The sequence below is a fragment of the Triplophysa rosa genome, linkage group LG23 (genome assembly GCF_024868665.1).
Source record: "Triplophysa rosa linkage group LG23, Trosa_1v2, whole genome shotgun sequence".
Lineage (NCBI taxonomy): Eukaryota > Metazoa > Chordata > Actinopteri > Cypriniformes > Nemacheilidae > Triplophysa > Triplophysa rosa.
Window position 1 is genome coordinate 19,914,805 of NC_079912.1, and position 23,346 is coordinate 19,938,150.

At 38.9% G+C, this 23,346-nt stretch overlaps 3 protein-coding genes across 6 annotated transcripts; 2 read left to right on the forward strand and 1 right to left on the reverse strand.

The window, feature by feature from the left end:
• The first annotated feature begins 1,059 nt into the window (after positions 1-1,059).
• On the forward strand, positions 1,060-7,686 carry LOC130546758 (receptor activity-modifying protein 3-like). Of its 3 annotated transcripts, none has more exons than XM_057322168.1 (6): positions 1,060-2,361; positions 2,547-2,582; positions 2,680-2,715; positions 3,558-3,584; positions 3,676-3,829; positions 6,344-7,686. In XM_057322168.1, the coding sequence occupies exons 1-6, from the start codon at positions 2,277-2,279 to the stop codon at positions 6,582-6,584; spliced, it is 579 nt and encodes a 192-aa protein (XP_057178151.1). In that variant the 5' UTR covers positions 1,060-2,276; the 3' UTR covers positions 6,585-7,686. The 3 variants fall into 3 exon arrangements, with proteins under 3 accessions (XP_057178151.1, XP_057178152.1, XP_057178150.1); XM_057322169.1 differs by having other exon boundaries at positions 1,066-2,361; positions 3,730-3,829; positions 6,341-7,685; XM_057322167.1 differs by having other exon boundaries at positions 1,070-2,361; positions 6,341-7,683.
• A 1,122-nt stretch (positions 7,687-8,808) lies between these two features.
• Positions 8,809-11,302, reverse strand: LOC130546753 (UDP-glucuronosyltransferase 2C1-like). Its single transcript, XM_057322161.1, has 2 exons — positions 11,185-11,302; positions 8,809-10,621 (listed from the first exon to the last, which is right to left on the reverse strand). Exon 2 carries the CDS (start codon positions 10,613-10,615, stop codon positions 9,008-9,010), a length of 1,608 nt encoding a protein of 535 aa, XP_057178144.1. The 5' UTR covers positions 10,616-10,621; positions 11,185-11,302; the 3' UTR covers positions 8,809-9,007.
• Positions 11,303-12,663: 1,361 nt separating this feature from the next.
• Positions 12,664-19,396, forward strand: LOC130546755 (C1q-related factor-like). Of its 2 annotated transcripts, XM_057322165.1 has the most exons (3): positions 12,664-14,725; positions 16,367-17,130; positions 18,186-19,396. In XM_057322165.1, the coding sequence occupies exons 1-3, from the start codon at positions 14,707-14,709 to the stop codon at positions 18,363-18,365; spliced, it is 963 nt and encodes a 320-aa protein (XP_057178148.1). In that variant the 5' UTR covers positions 12,664-14,706; the 3' UTR covers positions 18,366-19,396. The 2 variants fall into 2 exon arrangements, with proteins under 2 accessions (XP_057178148.1, XP_057178147.1); XM_057322164.1 differs by lacking the exon at positions 12,664-14,725 and having other exon boundaries at positions 15,182-17,130.
• The last annotated feature ends 3,950 nt before the right edge of the window (positions 19,397-23,346 follow it).

The following is a 23,346-nucleotide window of genomic DNA, read 5'->3' on the forward strand; positions in this document are numbered from 1 at the left end:
GTTTCTGTGTCAGAAATACATAGAATGTTCCTCAGTTTGGCAATGTTTCTAAGGTGGAAGAAGGCTGTTTGTGACGTTTGACATGTGTTTTTCAAAAGACAGGTTGCTGTCTAATATAACGCCGAGTTCTTTAACTGTATTTGCTGAGGTAACAGTGCAGCCTTCTATTTGCAAATTGTAATCTGTAATATTCTGCTCACAGGTATTCATCTGATAAGTAATATCTCTGTCTTATCTGAAATTAGCAGACGAAAATGACTAGTCATCCGATGTTTTATGTCCTGAATGCACTCTTCTAGTTTTGATCATTTTGAGGTTTGTCCGGTCTAGATGATATGTCAAAATATACAGCAGCTAGACATTGGCCTTGGTCTTGGACTAGTCGATTAGTGATTTTTTAAGTTGAGAGTGTGACTGAACATGTGTTGATGCTGCGCATGTTCTGTATGACATATTATAATTTCAGATGTGCTCTTACTGTATATATACAAAAATATATAGATATACCTTATGCACACATTTGCTGACATTTAGTTAAGTAACAAGAAATAGTGCTGAAGCTGTAATATTTTATTTGTTTATGTTTAAAACTTCCTGTTTATTGCAAAGTTTAATTGTAAAAAAAACTTTTGGACAAACTACTAAAATAAACAGTCAATTAAACCGTATTCTTCACATAAGAATAAACTATCTTGTTGTTTTAATTGTTTTAACTTTCACTTCTGGTCATTTCTGTTGTAAGTCAAAGTGTGTCACGGCAGCACATGAACATACTGTGTGCTCAGAATCATGATTTCGTGCAAACGTCGAGTAACCTCACATAAATCATGCTGTTGTGTAAATAAAGACGCTTGGTTTAAAAGTCCCCTGATGGCACGAAGTAGAGCGGATGCAGAAAAAAGTGTGTTCATACAAAACAACAGCAATCAACTGACAATCTGCCAGTAAACATTAAAATGTGAGATAAACTGTGAAATATATTTGTCTTTTTGATGTTGTGGTTTCTCACAATTAAATAATACATGAATTGAACTGTTTTTATGCAACAGCTGCAAGTCCAAACGCTGAAGTTGCTTTGGTCAGCAAATTGTCTTAATTGTGTTTCTGCGTTTGCTCTGACTATGGTTTCTATTTGTGGTGTTGTATATTTTTACTTGCATTCATACCTGAATATTACTTTTTAACAGAATGTTTACTTATATTGTTCATTTTTTGCATTTTATTATTGGATATTTGTTGGCCATGTATATTCATTTTATGCCTCAGAACAGGTTCACAAAAAAGATATGAAATGTTTTTAATACTGGATTAACACGTTCACTTGCTCCGGATAAGCCTGTAAAGGTATAAAAAATGCATTTAACATACGAAATGCATTTTCCAGATTTCAAAATGAAAAAGCCTCTTACACATCTTCAGTCCAGATACACTGCAGCATTTTGTTTCTTATTGAGACCAAAAAAAGTGAATACATGAACACGCGTGTCCAAAACAGCTGGAAAAGTGTTCCTTAAAACATATTGTGTGATAATTATTTTGTCTGGATGCTCTGATTATAAATCATTTACTTTAACCACTACAGTATACACTATACATTTAACAAAACCACTTTGTTTGTTCTTGAAGAAAATGCATTTAAACACAGCAGGATATGTGCGGGTCTGAGGGCAATAACGTCTTTTTAATATCTTCCTTTTCTTCCCAAATACAACAGCACAACTCTTATACACCTGCTAACCACAAGTTATGAGGCAGCTCACACCAAACCAAACTCTCGCCAAATATATGACTAGACTCGTGACTCACAAAGAGACTACATAAGAAAGGTGGTCTGCAAAAGATGTTTATTCGTCTTTCAAAATTGCTAAGAAGTGTTTCACAGACAATAAATGCATAAAATAACGTAAGGTGTAATGTTAATCATGAAGAATTCCTCCAGCTGTATATTATGTAAAGTTGCAAACGTTAATGACGTAAAGCATACGACATGTCTAACATCTAAGAGTCCTTACGGTGAGAAGGCGTCACTGGACAATTGTGTAATAAAGCCGTATATAAGTCCCTCTGCAGAGATTTCTCAGGACGGGACGGCTTTTGTCTGCAGTATAAACACAGAAGCTCCAGAGAAATGCCTCATCCCAAATGATCCGCGAGCTCTCAAAGGAAAGAAATGGGTGGGGTGACTCCTTCAGGAGCACACGCACGTCCCACGACCTCTCCTTGTGTCCACGATCCCTACAAATACTCAAGTCACGCTTCACATACCTCCATTATTCATGTCTACATTTATTTTCCCTTTCAAAATGATTTATCAACTCTCTGGACTAATTTTGCTTTTGCTGGATTCATCGTTAATCTGTGGTAGGAAATCTTTGTTCTGAGATTACTGCAAATCTCTATATAAACAAATCTCCTCGAGCCTTGTTGATGGGTTAGGGTTTTGTAAGTCACTTTGGGTGTGAAAGCATGTTAAATGTCATCAGCTTTGCTAGTGCTGAACTAACTATTGTATTGCAGTTGTTTTCTTTTTCTTTTTTGCCTTTCAGGTCAAACAACACAGAAGAACAGCGTAGCATTTGAAGGTAAGGGAGAGAATTTGATGCAATGACATTTATTCAACTTTTTTCATTTAGTCCATAACCAACAGTTACGGTATCCCACTTTTTTTTGCTTTCTCAGGTCAAACAACACAGAAGAACAGTGTAGCATTTGAAGGTGAGGAAAATGGAATTAAGATTGAGATTTTGGTTTCTGCTGCTCATCTTTTTCTCCGGAGGACTCTATAATCTCATACTGTAGGCTACCGTATGCACTGTAAAACTTTGCTGTAATTTCTTATACAGTAATAACTTACTGTAGATTTAATGTCAAATTTTGTTTTAAGCATAAATTTACCTAGTTTGTATATTTTTCTTTCATAAAACAAGACTTAATATCTTGGGTCACTTTTCTTGTTATGTAAATGTATCGTAATTGAAGAAGTTTTAAATATTTTTACAGAAAACAAGAGAAAAAGGCTTAGGAAGAATGTCATTTTTTGCAGTGCTGCTGCGCAAATGCCAGTCCTTCTTGCTCATTTTGAATCTCAAATGTCAAAGTGTTTTAATTTTGATTAAAGTAATTGAAAACAGTACTAATTGGAAAGTATATTTAGTAGTAATTAAATCTACAGTAGGTTACTGGCAAACCTGCTGCAAAAACTACAGCAAAGTTTTACAGTGTGTGTTCAGAACATGAGACTGATTTGCTGAGATACAAAACTATTAAAGTCAGAGATTTTAAAAGGAACTTTTTCAATTTGTCCAAAACCAACAGTTTCGCTATCCACATTGCTTTTATAGTATTCTTTATAATTTATGGCAAAAATTGTATGAACTTAAAATAGAAATGTAATCTTTTTTTTGCAGATGAAATGCATCATAATATTAATATTGATCATTTTAATGTTCTTCTGCTATACTGTATTTTTTCTCAAGATCACTCACTTTACCCCGTTAGTATTTGCATTATTTACATCCGCACAATTTTTTTTACGATCACTTTGAATTCTCTTTCAGACAGTAACGGCACATATGAGGACCAAGGTAAAGAGACCGTTCATCTGTGACCATCAGTGTATTTTCAGCAATGTGTTTTCTGTGGTTCATAAAATCAGTGTCCTCTGGTGGTTCTCAGAGGATTTTCAGGATCAAGAACTTTACCATCATTATGTTCACTGTGATGATGCAGTCATGATGGAGATTGGAGAGAAAAACTGCTGCGTCAACTTCAATGCGAGCATGACTGAACTCGGAGTGGAGAACTGGTGTAATGTGGAGAAGATCGTGAGGTAAGCCAGAGCGTCTTCACATGCGGCTTTACTTAGAATGAGACACGTCTGGTGGAGTCTCATTTCCGTCGATCACCGTGATCAGATGTTTCATGCAGAACAGGTCAAAGGTTTCCGCTCCTCTTTAAGCTCAATGCTAGATTTTTTTGTGTCTATTATTAATGTGCATATTTTGAATAGGCTACAGCATGCATTTTTAATAGATCTTTAAAAAAGTGAAAGTTTGGTGAATTACATATCCTACACCAGACTCTAAAAGCATCAGTTTGATTTCTATACTTAGCAATGTGTGCACTAGGTTTCCTATGCATTTTTCTGCTGAGAAATGGGAAGCTACTTAGCTTCATACTCGGTGCACAAAGACAGGAAAAGGGCACAGAAAACAATAGAAGGATGTGAAGGAATAATCGGTGGCCACTAACTACTTCAGGTAGCGAGAGAGTGAGAGACATTTCCCTTTGACAAGAGCCCTTGTGTCTGTGATTCATGTCTTTGTGCTGCTTTGAATTGATTTCACAAAAAAACTGTTCAAAACACAATTTTATTCACATATCACCTACTGTTTACCTTAACATCTGCTGTGTGCTTATAAGTCTTACTTATTGCAGTGGATTCAAAAATACCAGAATTATTTGCCTAATGCAGTTACTGCAAACTGAAGTCAAATTTTAGATTACTGGGTGTAAAATTCGTGGTGTGTCATGGTGGCGGTAATTGCAAGGAGGTTAAATGTGTGTACTACAGAGGGTATGCATTGACGTCACTTCCCCACGTGAACACGCCGGGACACGCTCCCTTGAGTGGTAAAACTAAGGCAAAATGACTGCATTCAATAGGAGGAACAAAAACCGGGACTAAACACGCAATTATTTGATGAAAGTACAAGCAGCTGGACTCGACGGTGATCCTTACGACAACCTTGTGACTTACAAAGGAATCAGGTGTTCTTAGACACTGAAATGTTGCTCGGAATTGCGTTTCTTGATGTTGTAACCATTCATTTTGCCCAGTGTTTACCACTCAAGCAAGCGCGTTCCGGTGGGAAAGTGACGACACGTGCATACCCTCTATTATAATGTGCATTTCTACTGTGACGTTCTTGTAAATATATAAATAGTGATATGACAAATGTATGAATTAAACCTCTTTCACTGGGAGCATATGAAACTGCTGAGTAGAAATGAGAAATTGTACAGCTCTCTCATATCTATAGTCATATTACTAGATATCAATACCGTTTACAGTACTGTACATTTGTGCCTGTGCGAGCTTTAAAAATATGGAATTGATCGACTTAAAAAATGAGAAGGAATTTAATTTTTATATGCTGTTTGTCAAAATTTTCTTTTAAACCGATAAGACTTTTTTCACCACATTAGAATCTTTTTTGGTTTTGCATATCATGTGACATTGAATACATTTATATTTGCTTCAGTCATTGCACTTTACCTGCTAAATAGTACACAGCACGTGCAAATAATCATGTCAGTGGGCACAAATTATTTTGTGCAAAATTCCCCTCTATTTGTGGTTGATATAAACCTGTGATTATTTTGCAAAAAATATTTCGATCATTTCATGTCATATGTCGGGTACACATAGAGTTAGAACATTTGAAAACTTTACTTGTTATATGCATAAAGCACTTTAAGCAAATGTCTTTTGTGTGTGTTTGTAATGTTGATATTGTGCACTGGAAATGGGCACAAAATTCATACTATATGTACTAGTGGTGAAACAGATCACGGTACGGATCGTGCTCTACGGTTCGGAATGCATGTGAAATTAATGTGTAGGCTAAATGTATTCATCATACAGTAAAAGATCACGCTCTCTCTCTCTCTCTCTCTCTCTCTCTCTCTTTCCAGTAATCTCGACGAGTAGCCTACAAAATGAAAGCGCATTCTCGCGTATATCTTAACTTAAACCACTGTGTATGGCTAGCTGTAAAGTTAAAGTAGCCTAATGTTGTGTTGAGTCAACGCGCAAACAACGCGATCTACGCGCGAACACGCATTACTTCAGCAATTTTGACGCCAACTCATAATTCAGTAACGCATTTGAGAAGACGAGAGAAAGTCAGTTGAGACACGTAATAGATGATCACCACCTCATAACACCTTTTTAAAGAATGCATGCATACTGTATGACAGCCTAGAAGATAAATAAGAACTGTTTGGAAACAAGATTCTCTGTTAAATTAATCTGTTGATATCTTCACAACTTTGTCACACAAGTTTTCACATTTTTTATTGAATTATCTAAATTGCTGATATTATAATAATAAAACTAAGATTAGCATTTACGTTAGCTGATTCGAAAAATGATCCGATCCGTGAACTAAAATCCGTAGACAATCTTATTTTAAGGTTGAAAACACACGCACACACACACAAAATAACTAAAATAAAAGAGGCCGAGGAGGAGCTTCACAATAATATTTTGAAATAATGGAAGTTTGAGCCTTCTGTTTTTATTGAAACAATCAGGTATTGTTTTTCTCTTGTCCAGCAGTTACCACGAGTTAACCGAGTGTTTGGAGAGAACGTCCAGGGTCGCCAGGTGTTATTACCCCAATCGTGTGGTGGAGCAGCTGTTCGTGGCGATACATCAGCGACACTTTCACTCGTGCAGTGATGAAGAGGAGTTACCCGACGCCCCGGCCGGAGTGGTGCTCGCTGCAACCCTGTTGCCCATCATCCTCATTCCCTTCATAGTGTACGTCGTGGTCTGGAAGAGCAGTTTAAGAGACTAACGGTTTATGCATCATGCCTCGGCATCCTCTGAGTGTGTGTGTGTAGATGAAGGGTCAAAGTGAAACTGGGTGTAAGTTCATGTTCTTCACAATAATGTGAGTATTGTAGCATACACAAACTCAGTGGGCTGGAATGGTTCACACACTAATGACTGAGCCAGAATGGATACGGCAAAAACAGGAAGGGTTGCTCACGATCAAGCCGAAGATATGCCTTATAAAAAATAAGTGTACTTAGGCAAAGTTCAAATTCAAGTATACTTTTTGTAGTATGTACTAGTACTAGTATTAGAAAATGTACTTCATGTATTTAGATTTTTAATTAGGTCAAAATTTAGTTTATAAATGTGTACTTTTAGGTATACTTTAAGTAAACATTGAGTAACGAGTTTACTTTACTTTCTTATTTGCAGTTTACTTATAGGACACTTGAATATTTCGTTTTTTTACTTTAAAAGGGCAAGTATGTTTTTTAAAAATAAATGAATCAATTAAATAAAGTGAAAAATATTGAACTAATTTGTGAATTCAAACAATTGTGACTTGTAATTATAAAATCTAATCAACATAAAATAAATAGAAACAGCGAATTCATTTACAAGATTAGAATGTGAAATAGAATAATAAGAGATAATTTATTATTTGGTTTATGTTTTACCATGTTCTTTACCAAATTTTAACATAATTTACAATATGTTTTACACACATCCTAGACTTTATTCTGTGTACAGTAGTTTATTAAGTATATGATATGTAATGTCTTGAGCTCTGAATGATGCGGTCTTGTACACATGTGGTTTTGTAAGTAGTTTATGTAATTGTTTTTAAAAGAGATTTGTTGGCTTTCAACACTTTCTTTGACATGCAAACCACATACAAATGCAAGCACACAAATGTATGTGTTATGTTTATGCTTTGGCTATGTAAACATGCTGCATTGTTTGTCATTAAAATATTATATTTTTGTCTGTGTTGAAATTCTTTATCACCTTAAAATGCAGAGACAACTACAGTCATTTCTATGTAGCTTTTTCTAAAAAAGTGTACAAACTGCGGCACAATCCTCCGTTCGTTTTCCAGACGTTCCAGCAGCAACCCAACATGAGTTTTGAGCGGGGCTGTCTGTCTGATCAATGACAGATGAAGGGAGTGTTTTATGGAAGTATTTTAATGCCGTTAGTCTTTGAAGCAAAAAAGCATGTTGAATTACCACTAATTAAAAATAAATCTGTTGCATTACCAGTGCTTGCATTTTTAGAGTCTGCAATTCAATGGGGTTGTATATTTAAGATGTGAATATTTCAAATTGAAACATTTCATGCACAATTTCACAGTTAAAAAATCCTATAATCAAAATTCGCCTTTTAAATTTCACTTAAAAATTCAACTTGTTTTAAAATACAACATTTAATGTTCGACAGACAATTTTCAGTCCATATTATTTCGATTTAAAATTTGCTTCCACAAATTCAGTGGTTCAAATTCGGCTTGAAATTCAAAGTTTCACATCCAGGAATCCCAGGAGAAGCAATAGAGCGCCGAATCCACCGATGCACGATCTCTACCTGCTGCCTGACCGCTTCACCAGCAGGTGATTTCTTGCTTTGGTCTTCGTCAGAACCGACTTGCACCACCTGCTGGTGAAGCGGTCAGGCAGCAGGTAGAGATCGTGCATCGGTGGATTCGGCGCTCTATTGCTTCTCCTGAGATTCCCGGATGTGAAACTTTGAATTACAAGTCGAATTTGAACCACTGAATTTGTGGAAGCGAATTTTTAAACCGAAATTTTATGGATTGAAACTTGTCTGTCGAATATTAAAGTTTGTATTTTATAACAAGTTGAATTTTTTTAATGAAATTTAAAATGTGAATTTTGCTTATTTAATTTGTAAATGGTGAAACTGTGTGTGAAATGTTTCCATTTGAAAAATTCATAGGTTAAATATGCAACCATGTTGAACTGCAGAACCTTAAAATGCGAGCACTGTTTACTGTTTACAATGCATTTTTTTTCAGTTAATGCTATTCAGCTCGTCTTTTTGCTTCAAGCACATTTGTCACTATTTTACTTCCATATTGTTTCCAACGGGGTTTAGATAGCAATCTTTTATTCTGTGCAATTTGGTATGATTGAAGTCCAAAAGATACCCACTGAACGCACTGCTGCCACCTTCTGGCCGAGATTTGAAAATGCACAGCAATTCGGTGACACAAAAGTAAACAACTTCACAAACATTTTCATTTGACTAGATAACAATGTTTAATGTTTTCTGTTTCGACAAAACATGACATACTCTTACACGCACACAACAACATAAAACATAATAGAATTAGGTCAGCATACAAGCATACTATTTACCCCGGGTTTTTTCATGATCATAGCACTAGAATATTATTGATTGTATTTTGTTGTTGTTCACGCACTACTCGAGTTTAGATTTTTGTGTCCTGCACAATCTGACACACAGGAGGCGTGTTGTGAAAATCACAGCGCCCGCTACAGTCAGCACCAGCAGCAGCAGCAAAAATGCCAATACGTCAAGCGAGTGATACGAGTACCACGGCATCTTATAAGACTCTGTCCGTAAATGTGCCGCCCCTTTATGCCTCATCACGAACTCTATCCAATAGATGGCGCTGTCTCTGGGATGCGCAGGCTTGTCGTGGTGTATCCTAGAGAGCCGCTTCATGTTGTCTTTGTACGACGGACGATGCAACACGTCTTGCAGTGCTGTATAAAAACTCTGGCTGTCCAGTTTAGTGACCTCAAGCGCTTTAGCAGCCCCTCGCATCTCGAGACGCAATAAATTCTCAAACTGGTCAAATAGAAGCGGAAGCCCGACCACCGGAACGCCGTGATATATAGATTCATAAACCCCGTTGGCTCCGCCGTGGGCGACGAACGCCCGTGTTTTAGGATGACCAAGAAGGTCGTTCTGAGGCAGCCATTCAACCAGACGTGTATTGTTGCCCAGATTTTGAGGACGCTCACCCAGGTGCCTCCAAATCACTCGCTGGGGGAGCCGTGCAAAACCAGCAGCGATCTCCGAGGTGATTTCGGTCGGTAGACCTTTCACAAGCGTCCCCAGCGACATCACGATCACTCCGTGTTCTCCCGACCCCTGCACGAACTCCTCAAGGTCTGCAGGTAAAGGCTTGGAGGGTTTGCATTGGAAGCCTCCGATGTGCACGAAGTTGGGCATTGTCGGACGTGGGAACTCGAAGACGAAATCTGATCGGATGAGCCAGATGTCCGTGGCCTGCAGCAGGTGCTTGAAACTGGTCTCAGGGCCAAAGTAATGTGCTACTAACTCCTGATAAACTGGGAATACGGTGAATTGGTCTATGCATGTGTTCAGTACATAATAAAGCATGTTCTTGACCCTCTCAATGAAGGACATGCGGTTGGGAAGAGCGCTCCCGGACGCTGGGACGTACGAAGCCGGCGAGGATGCGACAACCGAGTGCGCTTCTCCGCTGGTGATCCATCTCACGTTGAACACTGTGGGTAGTCCAAGTTTATGAGCCACCAAAACCCCGGCAGGTAAACCTGGATCTATAAGAGCTACGTCATAACATGCTTCAAAGAGCTGTTGCATAAGTACAGGGTTTTCAAACATCTCCACCACCAGCTGACTTGCCTCCTTATGTATTTCAGAGAGCGCCGTCAACATTTGCCAGTAGAACTGCATGGTGGCCAGCGGCGAGCCTCCTGATTTCTGGATCTTCAGCATCTTATTCAGGAAGGAGACGAAGAAATCTTGGTCCTCGATGCTGATGGGTTCTGGTAGGGTGACGGTTATGGATTTGTAGTGGGGCGAGTCCTCCTTGACGTACCAGCTGGTGGAGGTCCTCACCACGCTGACCTCGTGACCCCGGTGATGTAAGTCTTTAATCAGCAGGTCCATGTTTATCCAGTGACTTCCGTCTACAGGGAAAACAAGAATTTTGCCAGCTAGAGCAGAGGAAGCCAGTGTGGTGAGAAGTGTGGAAAGAGCGAGGAGGCAGTGAGGAGATCCTAGAAGATTCATTGTGTCCTGGTGCACAAAAATGATAAAAAAAGTTCATGCTCACATATTGTTCACGGTACCATTTGAAATAATAATGAAATCCCTCTTGGAAAAAATCAAGGTTAAGTCATTAATGTGCTTTCTGTGTTTATATTTATTTCTGCACAATCCAACAGTTGGTTCATGCACACACGGACGCACAAAGTTTCAGGAAATTTAACACAGATGTGGCTTGATAATGTACGAGGTCTTTTAGAGAAGAGACTGACTGATAGCATGCTCCTAAAGACACAAACGGCTCACACGGTGAACTGTCTGGTCAAAATATACAAAAATGTGGAACATTTGACTATATTCAATACATTCTATAAAATGTTCAAAAGTGAAGATCTTTGATGCGCAATGAAAACTGAAAACTAGTCATTCTCGAAGAAAGCACAGAGAGCTTTTCCTTTATATTCATGAAAGGAGAAAGGGAGGAAACAGGCCCACGATCAGATGAAGGTTGGGAAGGAAACAGAAACGATCAAACAGGATGTGGTGATCTAACAGAAACGAGAAAACAAAACAGATTTTAACCTTGTTTTTACCTTAGTCTGTAATACTCGTCTCTCTCGCTCGCTCTGCTGCAGAGAAAAACTTCAGATTGCCAATGACTATTGCGTAACTCAGGGAAATGTGCTCTCTGCGCGCGTGTGTGTGTGTGTGTGTGTGTGTGTGTGTGTGTGTGTGTGTGTGTGTGTGTGTGCGTGTGTGTGCGTGTGTGTGCGTGTGTGTGCGTGTGTGTGCGTGTGTGTGTGAGGGAGAGAGAAACAAAAGCATGAAACGAGTATAAAAGGGAAAAAACTTCCTCCCAACTCTTCCAACAATAAAACATACTTAACCAAACAAATGTCATGTGAAATAAAGTGTGCATGAGAGAAAGACAGCACACAGAGATACTCAACCTTTCTCCTCTTTACCCTGGCAAAGACTGGTGGTAACATAGTTCAATGTCAAATTCCTCCAGCAAAATGTGTTCAAATGTCAGGTCACTAAACTCTGAAGAGAATGGAAAGGGGCTGCGTTCAGTGAAGTATATGAGGTCGGTACTGTTGCACACAACAGTCTGATCTGACCAGCCACTGATATAGAGCTATTCATTCTGCTTCTGCACATTGTTTGACACATGCAGTACGGTTCATGATTAGATATGTTGCATAAGGGAGACTTGGCAATGTGCAATGGTAACTAATACCCCAACTCACACCCTTAATACAGTTATTTGCTGTTGACATTGCAAACATGAGTGAGGATTATCATATTTTAATGTAACAACTTTATTTAATAACAATAAATGAATGTAAAATTTGTAGAAATATAACATTTCATTTTAAAACAAAAGCCTTATTTATTTTTTTTTAAATTAACATTTTACAATTTAACAAATGTTGGTGGTTTACTAGACTCATCAAGATTTATGGGCGGGGAAAGCTGCACGTAGACGCGTCCGCCATCTTGGAACGGTCCACTGACGTCACTCACAGTTTGCTGCCTTGCCTGTGCATTTTATTTCCCGAAAAATTGGATACCCTTTCGTTGTCGTCATGTGTTAGTGTAGGAAATATAATGTTTGAGTTTACACAACAACAAATATGTTTTCATGCTCACACACAGTCAGCTTGCTCTCTTGAGTGTTAACGCACCGGCTTGGCAGGGTTGCCAGATCTGTGAAACAAAACCCTTCATCACGAGCATAACGCCCCAATCCAAATAACAGAACTTAACATTCATAAATAAAATCATTTTAATATTGACAGCTATAGGCCTGTAACAAAATCCTTCCACTCCTAACCTGTGGATAAAACAAACAGGAGCAACAGTTACAAAGTAAACCAATTCCACTGGAAAGCTGAAGACTTGGCAACACACCGGCTCGCACCGTTCCAATACGGCGGACGACCTACGTATAGCAGCCCATAAAAACAGATGCTAATGCGGCGTTTTGTTATCTATGGTTGTAAGTACTACGTTTCCTGCATGAATAAGTTGCATACAAGGTAAACATTTAATAGGCAAACATTTCATGTGATTATGAGTGAATTGTAATTTTTTTTTTAATGAAATGCTCTGACATGCGTTCTGGCGATTTTTCCCACTTGTGTAACGTTCTTTTTTTGTGTTACTATGACAGATTATCAAATACAAGAAACACATTTCCGTTAAATGAATACTTTACACACACACAGATGTCCATGTGCCCATTTATTCAGCCCAATTGTTTCAAAACTTTGGTGGTTTTGTGTCAATAAGTAAACGGGGTCCAGTGTTGTTATGTCGCCGATGTTCTTTAACATATTTTCGTTTTTGTTTTCTGCTGAAGAAAAACAAAACCATGCTTATTTGGACTGACATTAAGCTGCATAAATGATGGAAGAAATTTCGTTTTTTTTAAATCAACGATTCTTTTAAGTTTATCTTGAGGTGTCACACTGTACATTGGTGTACGTGGATTAAATTAAACTTTGTATTATAAATTATGAAATAGACAGGATATAAAATAATGGACATGACATAATATGTAATATTGTGTGTTCAACACATTTAATGCTGAAAGGCCAATGTATTTAGAAAATATTAGTAAGTTATGTTTCTTCATAGGGTAGTTTAGACTCGTCATCATCGACAGCTCTCTGTACTGTCAACATTTCTTCTGATCATTGTAACTGTGCTTTCATGTATTTAATAGTACGAGTGTTAGTCCATAAGGTGGCAGCATTTAGAAATGAACTTGCTGATTCAGATGCACCTCTGTGTAAATTAAGTGAATTTGAGATGCTAAATTGCTTAAAAATAAAGGTTCCTAAACGGTTCTTTGTTGGGATGTCCTGTATGGTTTCATAAAGAATTTGTAACATTGACAGAACCTTATTGTTACACAAAAGGTTCTCTGTAGTGAAAAAAGTTTTTAGACTGAAAATGTCAGAATTTTTAAGAATAGGGTTAATCTATTTATTTAATTTCACTAAACATAATTCCAATGTATTTTGTCTAAACTGTGTGTGTGTGTGTGTGTGTGTGTGTGTGTGCATCAAAAACAGTCTGCAACACATCATTCTGTATGGTGGGTGGAAAACATACACAGAAACACATAGATCTGTGGGCACGTACCACTTTGACATCAAATAAGTAAGCTTGGTCTGTCATTGTGTGTGTGTGCGGGTGTTACATGCTGTAGGAAGCAAAACTCAAAACCATCTCTCTCATCTTCTGCTGAGATTTCCGGCCTCCACAGATCCTGTGATACAGTGATCAGTCCTACAGCACACATACAAGACTATGAAGTCCATAATTAGCTGATGCAAAAAACCTGATGCAAGACACCGACAATAAAAAGAACAAACAGTTGATCTTCCATTTTTAAGTTTAAAATAACAATAGCATTCTTAAAAATGAGAATGTTTATTTCTTGAAAATACAATATATAATTTTTTTAATTTACATTTAGTCTTTAATATGATTTTTTTTGTTGGCGGAATATCAAAAGAATCTTCTGCTCCATGCTAAAGTGCCTCATATTAATGAACTGTTGTGCCGATGCTGAAATGAACAGACAAGTGTTTTTAACGCTCTTAATCTAACCAGTGTATTTCAGACATCTTCAGGACCAAAACACACAGCACATGCATGTGAACATGGCTCTTGGCTTACAGCATGATCTCTGCTTCTCTCTGGCTCAGCCTGAGGATTGATCACTACACATTATGTTTGCTTTCATGGAAATGGAAGGAGATCCAGAGATTTCCCCTGGCTGAAGGATGAGCGTGTGGCGCTCTCCGGGGCTTCTCGTTGGCTCAGTGGGTTTGTGGTACTCGAGAGGAGATTCTGAGGAAGTCTATGATGGAGAGAGGACTGGCAAACATCTTTGTTCTTGTCACATTACTGCGCCTACCGTCAAGGGCACAGGGGGCACGGTTTGAGTCACGGCGCTCTGAGCTCCATCCAGCCCTTTGTTGCCCGCGGTCACGATCAACATTCGCTCTGTTTCGGTGACTCACAACAATAGTCATCCCTCGCTGCATTATGTTCCTTAACTTTAACCACAAAAGAAGATGGAAAAATGATTTTGGGCAATGTTGATGCCAACAGCAGGTACGACTATGTGTATAAAGTTTCATAGAAGGTTTTTATCGTTGACTTTATGCCTTAAACTTTCCTCAACTTTGATGTGTCGCCAATGCTCTCATTTGCTCTTGTCGCTAGGCTCTCGTTGAAAATGAATGCGTTGGGTCCTCACAGGCCGCCGGCGGTATTGCTTTTATTTTCTTTCCTCTTTAAAGGGAGTAGTTTGCCTTCAAAAGGAAAATTCTGTCATCATTTACTCACCCTCTTGACATTTCAAACCTTAATGACTTTATTTCTTCCACAGAACACAAAAGAAGATATTTTGAAAAAAGTTGGTAACAGAACAGCACAGCCCCCCATTCACTTCTATTCCCATTACTGCAAGTGAATTGGGGGCTGTTAACAACATTCTTCAAAATATCTTCTTTTGTGTTCTGCGGGGGGGAAAAAGAAAGTCATGCAGGTTTGAAATGACAAGAGGATGAGTAAATGATGACAGAATTTTCATTTTGAAGGTGAACTATCACTTTAAAGTAAATGATTTCAGTACCATGGCGTTATAAATAAAGATGAATAAAACGTATTGGATTTAAAAAAAAATCTTCAGTTTGATTTTCTTTCTTCTGCAGGACACAAAAGAAGATTTTTTGAAGAATGTTTTTAACCAAACAATCTTGAACGCCATTGACTCTTGAATTGTATGAACACAAAACCACTGAGAAACCATTTGTCAAAATATCTTCTTTTGACTGAAGAAAGAATCAGACAGGTTTTGAATAGCACGAGGGCGAATAAATGTAAGGCTTAAAATATTTTTACCGGGCTGTAGCATCACGGTACAGCTTTAATACTCCTAAAACCAAAGCATCTAAATATTCTTATTCTCAGATGACCATGTTCACTAGAATGATCTTTAATTCCTGAAGAAAGACAGACGATATTTCTATCGGTGAAAAACCAAACAAATGTGTCTCACATGTGAGCATTTATGTAATATAATGAGACTCCAATCAGTTTGCCCTTAGCATGTTCTCGATCTGAGCGAGCTTTGGAGGAATTACTACGTGTTTACTGTATATAAATAAACAATGAATGACATAATTACATAACCACGCCAAGAAGATGTGTTGAGGGCGGATGTGAAAGACGGAGAAAGATAGAGCGGAAAAATCCTTTTGCCTGCACTCGGCAGACGTCCCATTGGATTAACTGATGCTTAGAACGCATCCTGTCATATTTACTTGACCATCACGCCGACTGAGAAACAGACTCGTTTACTATTCTCTCTTTCTCGCTTTATTCCACCACCATCCCCAAACCCCCAAGTTCAACAAGTGGAAAATCAAATCATATTTCAAGAGACTGCACAATGAAACACACTTGAAGGAGATTTCCCTGGCATTGGGTTTTCCTAAATAGCCCTGCTGTCTCTTTCTCTCTCTCTCGCTCTCTCTGTATTTGTAAAAAGCCTCCTCCCACTCATCTTTTTTTTAGTCATATAAAGAAACAGAACAGAAGGGCATTCTCTCTCTCTTTCTCGCTCTCTCGGCCCCGCTTCCTTCCTGAACGCCCATACACTTCTGCTCGCTCACCTGCAGAACAACCGCATGCAAATCTCTCTCTCTCTCTTTAAGCGACACGCACACTCATTTTCTTTCTCATCTCCAGGAGCACCTGAGGTTGAGGGAGTCCGTTCCCTCTCGCTCCCAGAGGTCAATATTCCGGCGTGTGGAGAGAGCTCCGCGCTGGCGGCCCAGCCCCTTCCCCACTTCAGCCTGGGACGGAAGACCCTGCTGGGGGCTGGCGTGGCCGTCATGCTGGTCTTGGTCCTGGTGGTCCTCATTCCAGTTCTGGTCCATTTGGCGGGAAGCAGCGAAAACGGTGAATACGAAATGCTGGGTACCTGCCGTATGGTGTGCGACCCTTTCTTGGAAAAATCGGGCGCTACGGCGGGCGCCGGTACGGGCACGGCTATCACTAACACGCAGCTGGAGGCCGAAGCGCTGACCGATCACAGTATGGGACCCCCGTTGCCCACCTATGCCAGCGGACCGCAGGGCAAGCCCGGACGACAGGGAAAGCCAGGGCTGCCGGGACCCCCGGGACCACCCGGAGAGCCAGGTCCACCGGGACCGATGGGCCCACAGGGAAATAAGAACCACACGGAGCGACCAAATGTCTTCGCTCTGGGTGGAAGAATGGCTACGGGAATGGGTCCGCGTGTGGCGTTCTATGCGGCTCTGAAAAACCCGCAGGAGGGGTATGAGGTTTTGAGGTTTGACGATGTGGTGACAAATATTGGGAATAACTACTATGGGTCGACGGGGAAGTTTGTGTGCAAGGTTCCTGGGACATACTTCTTTACGTACAATGTCCTCATGAGGGGAGGGGACGGGACCAGCATGTGGGCGGACCTGCTGAAAAACGGACAGGTAAGAGGAGGTTTACCGCACCTGTATTGTGATTTATGATCTGTTCCACTGTCAAGAGTAATATTTCACTTCATCGGTAAAAAAGATGTAACACAAACAAACAATTGACCAACCTTTAAGCAATCTTAATTGTGAATCAGAAAACTTTGTAGTATCTATTGTAGTATGTACCATATTGAATGTGACTGAAATAACCTGACTTCAATTTACTGTACTTGTAAAGTGTACTTTGAATAACTACCCTTAGTTTTCAAATTGAATCTATTCGTGAGGTCATAAATGCATGAATAAGTTTCTCCGCGTCTTAAGCAGAAAGCATTGGCTGCAGTTTAGAGATGTTTCTAAGATGGAACAATGCTGTACGACACACATTTGAGATGCGACTATCAAACGAGAGACTGCTATCTAGCAACACACCGAGGTTCTTAACTGGACGACAACACAACCGAACAACCATTAAAGGAAATGTTGCACTCTACTTTTTTATGTTTACTGGCATTTGGTGTAATAATTAACACCTCTTGTCTTGTTAGAGTTTAGCATAAGAAAGTGGTTGGCCATCCAGTTTTTGATGTCATTAACACAGTCTGTTAGCTTTTAAAACTGGTCGGTATCACCCAGTTTTGACGAAATGTAAAATGGCCTCAGATGCGTATGACACACTCTCACGCGTGTGCTGTGTGTTTGAGTCAGCTGTTACTCATATGTGTCGGCCCGCAGCGACAGCGTTCTTCTGACTGACTCGTTGTCGGTCAAGCACTTAAAAGACAGCATCTTTTCTTCTGCTAAAATAATAACTATTCCTGCCATTAATTGGAAATGACCTCGACCTTTTGTGCAGCCTTGTAGAATGATTCAAACGTTTTGAATTTATTTTGTATTATGTATGAATCTCTTAAAGTGTTCACATTGAATCTATTTAAACGAACATATCATCGCTCAAGATTTAAAATATACAGTAGATTCAAATGAAAAGCTGCATTGATGCAAGGATAAGATCTCTCGGTCTCATCCCCCCCCTCTCTCTCTCTCTCTCTCTCTCTCTCTGTCTGCAGGTGAGGGCCAGCGCTATCGCTCAGGATCAGGATCAGAGTTATGATTACGCCTCAAACACAGTCATTCTGCACCTGGACCCCGGGGACGAGATCTTCATCAAGCTGGACGGCGGAAAGGCGCACGGAGGAAAGAGCAACAAGTACAGCACATTCTCTGGCTTCATTCTGTACAGTGACTAGAGAGGTGGAGAGGTCATTCAGCCTGTTGTTCGTCAGAAGAAAGAGACTGAAGGCCGCGAACCAGCGTGCAAAACAAATTCAGAAGGAAGGTTATTTCGTGCCACAACTTTTTTTTTTTAGAAATGTATTGTCACTGTCATTCATTCATTCATTCATTCATTCATTCAAGCAGCAATGAATCTTTGTGTTTGATTTCATTTGTGTAAATCTCTGATCATTATTGATGTCTTGGGCACATGAAGATTCTGAAAGATCCTTTTGTGTCTGTTAGACTTCTGTGTCATCTCTTTGGTTCTGTTTGCCTGGATGATAACTTTCTCATAAGACAATTTGATTCAGGGGTGAAATGATTCATTTTTGAACACGCATTTGCAGGTTTGTTAGTTGAATAGCATGTAGCTGCTAGCGTGTCACAGTTGCACTTTGTTATAGACCTGATTGAATCCCAACAGACCAGGATTCACATTTTCTGAAGAATAAGAGCAAGATCCATCTGCCAAAAAACAACTTCATGCTGAACGTTTAGGACTTCAGAATGCCATCAAGACATGAATGAAAGGCCGGTGGAGTAGCCTTTGTGTTTGTTTCATTATGGTGTTTGTCTCCGTGCTCGTGTTGTGTCTGTGAACAATGATGTCTCTCAATTGACTTAAAGTGAAGTAAATGACCTAAAATGATACCCTAAACATTTCCTGAGAGTCTGTAAGTCATTGTTTGTGATTGCTGTATGGGTGTGGAAATATCAGAACAACTAAAGCTCAAAATATAAGCTTTGAACATTTTCATGTGCATTGTGTTGTCATCAATGATGTGAAGAGCTGTGTGGCTTTCTTTGTTTATCCCACAGAACGCTTCACTGGGGTAAGAGTGACCCTTTACAAGACGATAACCTTCATAGTCATTACAACAATTAAGCACTATGTACTGTATATAATACACAAGAATCATGACATGTAATATGCACATGTATGCATCTAAATGTCAACTCATCTGTTGTAACAGGTAATAAATTGTCGCTTTTGCTAATAAATGGGATGTTTGTAACACTTTGTGTCCCTGAAGTGATTGGGAATGATGCTGTATATCTACATTTCTACTATATAGGCAGCTGTCTTCAAGGGTAGTTTAGATAGCAACATTAGGTAGATTTGGACCATTACAGTGCACACTGTAGGCAACAACTTGCACACCACACAAAAAAGCTTATGTTTTTAAATATGTGCACAGAACACCAATCACATTTCAGTTTGCACATAGATAAGAATACTAAATGAAATTTAAAATGGGCAATTCTAGCATTATGGATGTAACAAATAAACACTCAAAAATTGTATTTGTTACCAAAATACTAAACCATTTGTTTTTATTTGACTAAACCCTTGTTGAGTTTAAACATCAGAAAAATATCAGTCTATACACAAGTTTACTATTTTAAAAAAGGCAAATAAACATGCGTTATGGATGTGACAACACAGTTTTTGGGATACAACAAAGTCTGTAGGATTTCTGTCAATTAAAATCCACAAACCTGCAATTATACCCAACAAATGGAGAAGGGATGTCTCTTCATAGAACATAAAACAGTTGTTTTAATTTCATTTTCATGTGTCTATTTATGAGGAATATTGTCCGTTATGGATGTGACAATCCTGAAAATTACTCTTACCTGATTATGAAAAAGCATACAGTTAAAATAAAACAAATGATTTAACAAATTGAAGAGAGACCTCACATGGATATTTAAACCACCAAATATAAATATCTGTGCTGTTAGTAGAGTAAAACCCTTTGGTAAAAACGGAACTGACCAAATGCAAAACTGAAAAGCAAGTGTCCCTTTGCTCTGCACAAGTCTTCTGTGTCTCAGACATTTCTCTAAGGAAAAGACTGTTTCGATTAGAAGAGATGTCAACAATGTGTCAAACTGAGCTCAGATTTGTCTCGTAATCAAGAGTCATTATCAGAGTCGGCACCAGGGTGCCTCGTTTCCACTGAGTGGTATGGTTCAGTACGGTTCACTACGGTACGCAATTTTCTCCGTTTCCACTGTGAATGGTACCAAAATAGCGAACCGTACCGTACCACTTTTTTGGGACCCTTTCGTAAAGATACCTAGCACAGTAGTACCAATAGTACCGGAGCCTAATGGGTGGAGCTAGTCTCACTGCAGAACGCTGGTTTACAGATAATCGTCACTTGCGCGCATGCTACAAGGGGAACCAAAGAGTATAGATACCAACAGTGTTGGGTAAGTTACTCTGAAAAAGTAATTAATTACTAGTTACTAATTACATATTCAATAGTGTAATTAGATTACTGTACAAATTACTCTCTCCAAATTACTTTGTTTATTCTATATCAACCTTGATTAGTTAAGTGATTCAAGGATAGACATGAAACGGCCCTTTTAATTCACTCACATAAATAATATAAAACTACATAAAGTACACAGCAAAATCGCCAGTGTTAAACAAGGTCAAATTAACTCAGTGTATATATAATATACACTTTGAGAGTGTGGATTTTATATACACTGCGAGTGTTAATTTGACATTATTTAACTCTGGCGATTTTACTGTGTAGTATTATTAAATGACTAAAGTATAAAAATGTGAGAATTGTACATTAATGCACGGATTGTAAAGTTCATTATTGCACACACATGTATTACACACAGTATTTAGTTTAATTACTCCAGAAGTAACTGTATTTAAATTACAGAAAAAACAAGAGTAATCCCTTACTTTACTTTTCAAGAGAGAAAGTGATTAAATTACAGTAACTAATTACTTAGTAACTAGTTACACCCAACACTGGATACCAAGAGGCGAAACTCAATAGAACGTTCCATTGCGACACCTGCGCCCTGCGTTTCCGCCATTTTGGGGTGAAAGCGACTCTGCTTTCTGCTGTGGTGATGGCAATATCAGCTGCTTTGTTTAAAAAATAAAACATTAAAGCTGAAATTCAACCTGAATGATGATAATACATGACGACAAAAGCCTTGGCTCGTTAGAAACCTTGTCAGATATCAAGCATTTTCACCCCAAAATGGCAGCCGCTCTGTTTTCTCTCAAAGTTGCGCCTCTTGGTATCTATACTCTTTGGGGGAACGACAACACAGGAAGCGCCATTGTCATTTGCAGATTGCTTTGTTGCGTGAGAATGACGTTGATCGCTACTTTCCGGCGTACACCAAGCCTACCTGTTGTCAGTGGAAACGCAAGCCTGATAATGGTTACCCGTAACGAAGCGTACCATACTGTACTGTACCGAACCATACTGCTCAGTGGAAACGAGGCAAAAGTGAGGGGGCTGCTATGTTTAGTGGGGGGGGGCAGGGTTTAGGGGTTTAGAATGTGCTGGTTTCCCGAATTTTCATCCTACCCGTCAGTGCACATCAATGTTACGTCATTTTCTTGCGCCATAAAATCATCCTACTTGTTTATTTTATACTGCTACAGGAATCTGATTGTGTATTTTCATTGTTAAATCATTCTAGGCCTACATATTTATTTAGTACTGGTAGTACAATTATAGGGTATTGCGCTGTAAATTAATCATACATGTTTCTTTTATGCTGGTAGGATAATCTGACAGGGTATTTACGATGTAAATTTATTTAACGTGTTCATTTTAAACTGGTAGGACTATCTGACAGGGTATTTTGCATTGTAAAATCATCCTACCTGTTTATTTTGTCGATGTGGTTTAGATTATAGCCTAAATTTTGAACAATTCGAGGTTGAGACACGGCACATAGTCTGAGGTCTCGCTCTGTTCTGTTTCAGTGTGCGGCTCTTCTGGTGTTAAGAAGCGGCACTCCACATATGCCCCAGTTTTCTTCTCAAGTTTAAGTTTTAACAATTTACTTTTTTATCAGAGATCATCGCGGAAAACCTGATCTATATGCAACGTGGTAGGCTAACCAAATCATACTTGTAAAAGCGGCACATTCGCACATAACGAGTGCGCGAAGAAATCCATGTCCGCACATGTCAGCCGCGCACTGCCTTTTTCATTGAGAGCCAGACATTTTTAACTATAACACAATAAAAATCTAGTTAAATCCTGCCTATGGGTGCGCAATACCTGCGAGTTGTACAAAGTTTTTCATCCAGTGCGTGCTGCCGTTTTGAAGTTTAACAATTCTAAATGTCCATTTCGAGGACAGCATTGCATATTTCGCATAGCTTTTTCAAAGCTAATAAATTCAACTGAACTAAAAGACATAAAAGACACTGTATGAAAGACACTGAAACTGAAAGGCTAATTTTTTTAATATCAACTTGGAGGAGAGCAAATGTTGTATGACATTTTGACAAAAAGAACTGGAAATGCACCGATCATAGCCTACATAAATTCAGCGGAAGTTAATAAATGAAGATTATTAATTTAGACGCATATATAGAAAAAAATATAGGCCAATAGAAAAATGTCAAAAGCAGGCTTTAAAGAAAAAGTGACAGAAAAAGTATACAGGGGACTGTACCCCAGTAGAGCTTTATGTCTAACAAAACGATCGCATCAATATAACAACACTAAAGAGCGAGCTCTTGCTTTCTGATAGACAGCCTGTATCTCCACTTGTCAACGTCTGCATAATGGTAACGCCCGCTTCTTGTTAAGCAATGCATACAGAAATGTTGTTGCTGGACGCAAGAGGGCACAAGACAATGTCTTTAAAATCTGTTAACGAATAAATAAATTAATTTTACCCTCTGCTCTTGTTGTTTCTTTAATAAATATAAACCAAATTCATTCTTCAAATGGTTTTTTAAAATGATTAAAAAAGTGAGGGGGGACAGTGACTGAAGTGACCGGGCCATGCCCCCTAGGGCCCCCTCGTGGCGCTGACGCTGGTCATTATTATTGAAGGTCAAACATTTCAAACATTTCTCATCACATTTACCCAAATTCAGATCATTTTACCTCTACAATCATTTACACCTCCATACAGGGCCGGATTATCCATAGACGG

Coding starts and splice junctions, on each gene's coding strand:
- LOC130546753 (XM_057322161.1), bottom strand. CDS start 10,615: ATGAATCTTCTAGGATCTCCTCACTGCCTCCTCGCTCTTTCCACACTT.
- LOC130546755 (XM_057322164.1), top strand. CDS start 16,306: ATGCAAATCTCTCTCTCTCTCTTTAAGCGACACGCACACTCATTTTCT. Junction 17,131..18,185: donor ACCTGCTGAAAAACGGACAG/GTAAGAGGAGGT, acceptor CTCTGTCTGCAG/GTGAGGGCCAGCGCTATCGC.
- LOC130546758 (XM_057322167.1), top strand. CDS start 2,277: ATGTCTACATTTATTTTCCCTTTCAAAATGATTTATCAACTCTCTGGA. Junction 2,583..2,679: donor GAACAGCGTAGCATTTGAAG/GTAAGGGAGAGA, acceptor TTGCTTTCTCAG/GTCAAACAACACAGAAGAAC. Junction 3,585..3,675: donor CGGCACATATGAGGACCAAG/GTAAAGAGACCG, acceptor GGTGGTTCTCAG/AGGATTTTCAGGATCAAGAA.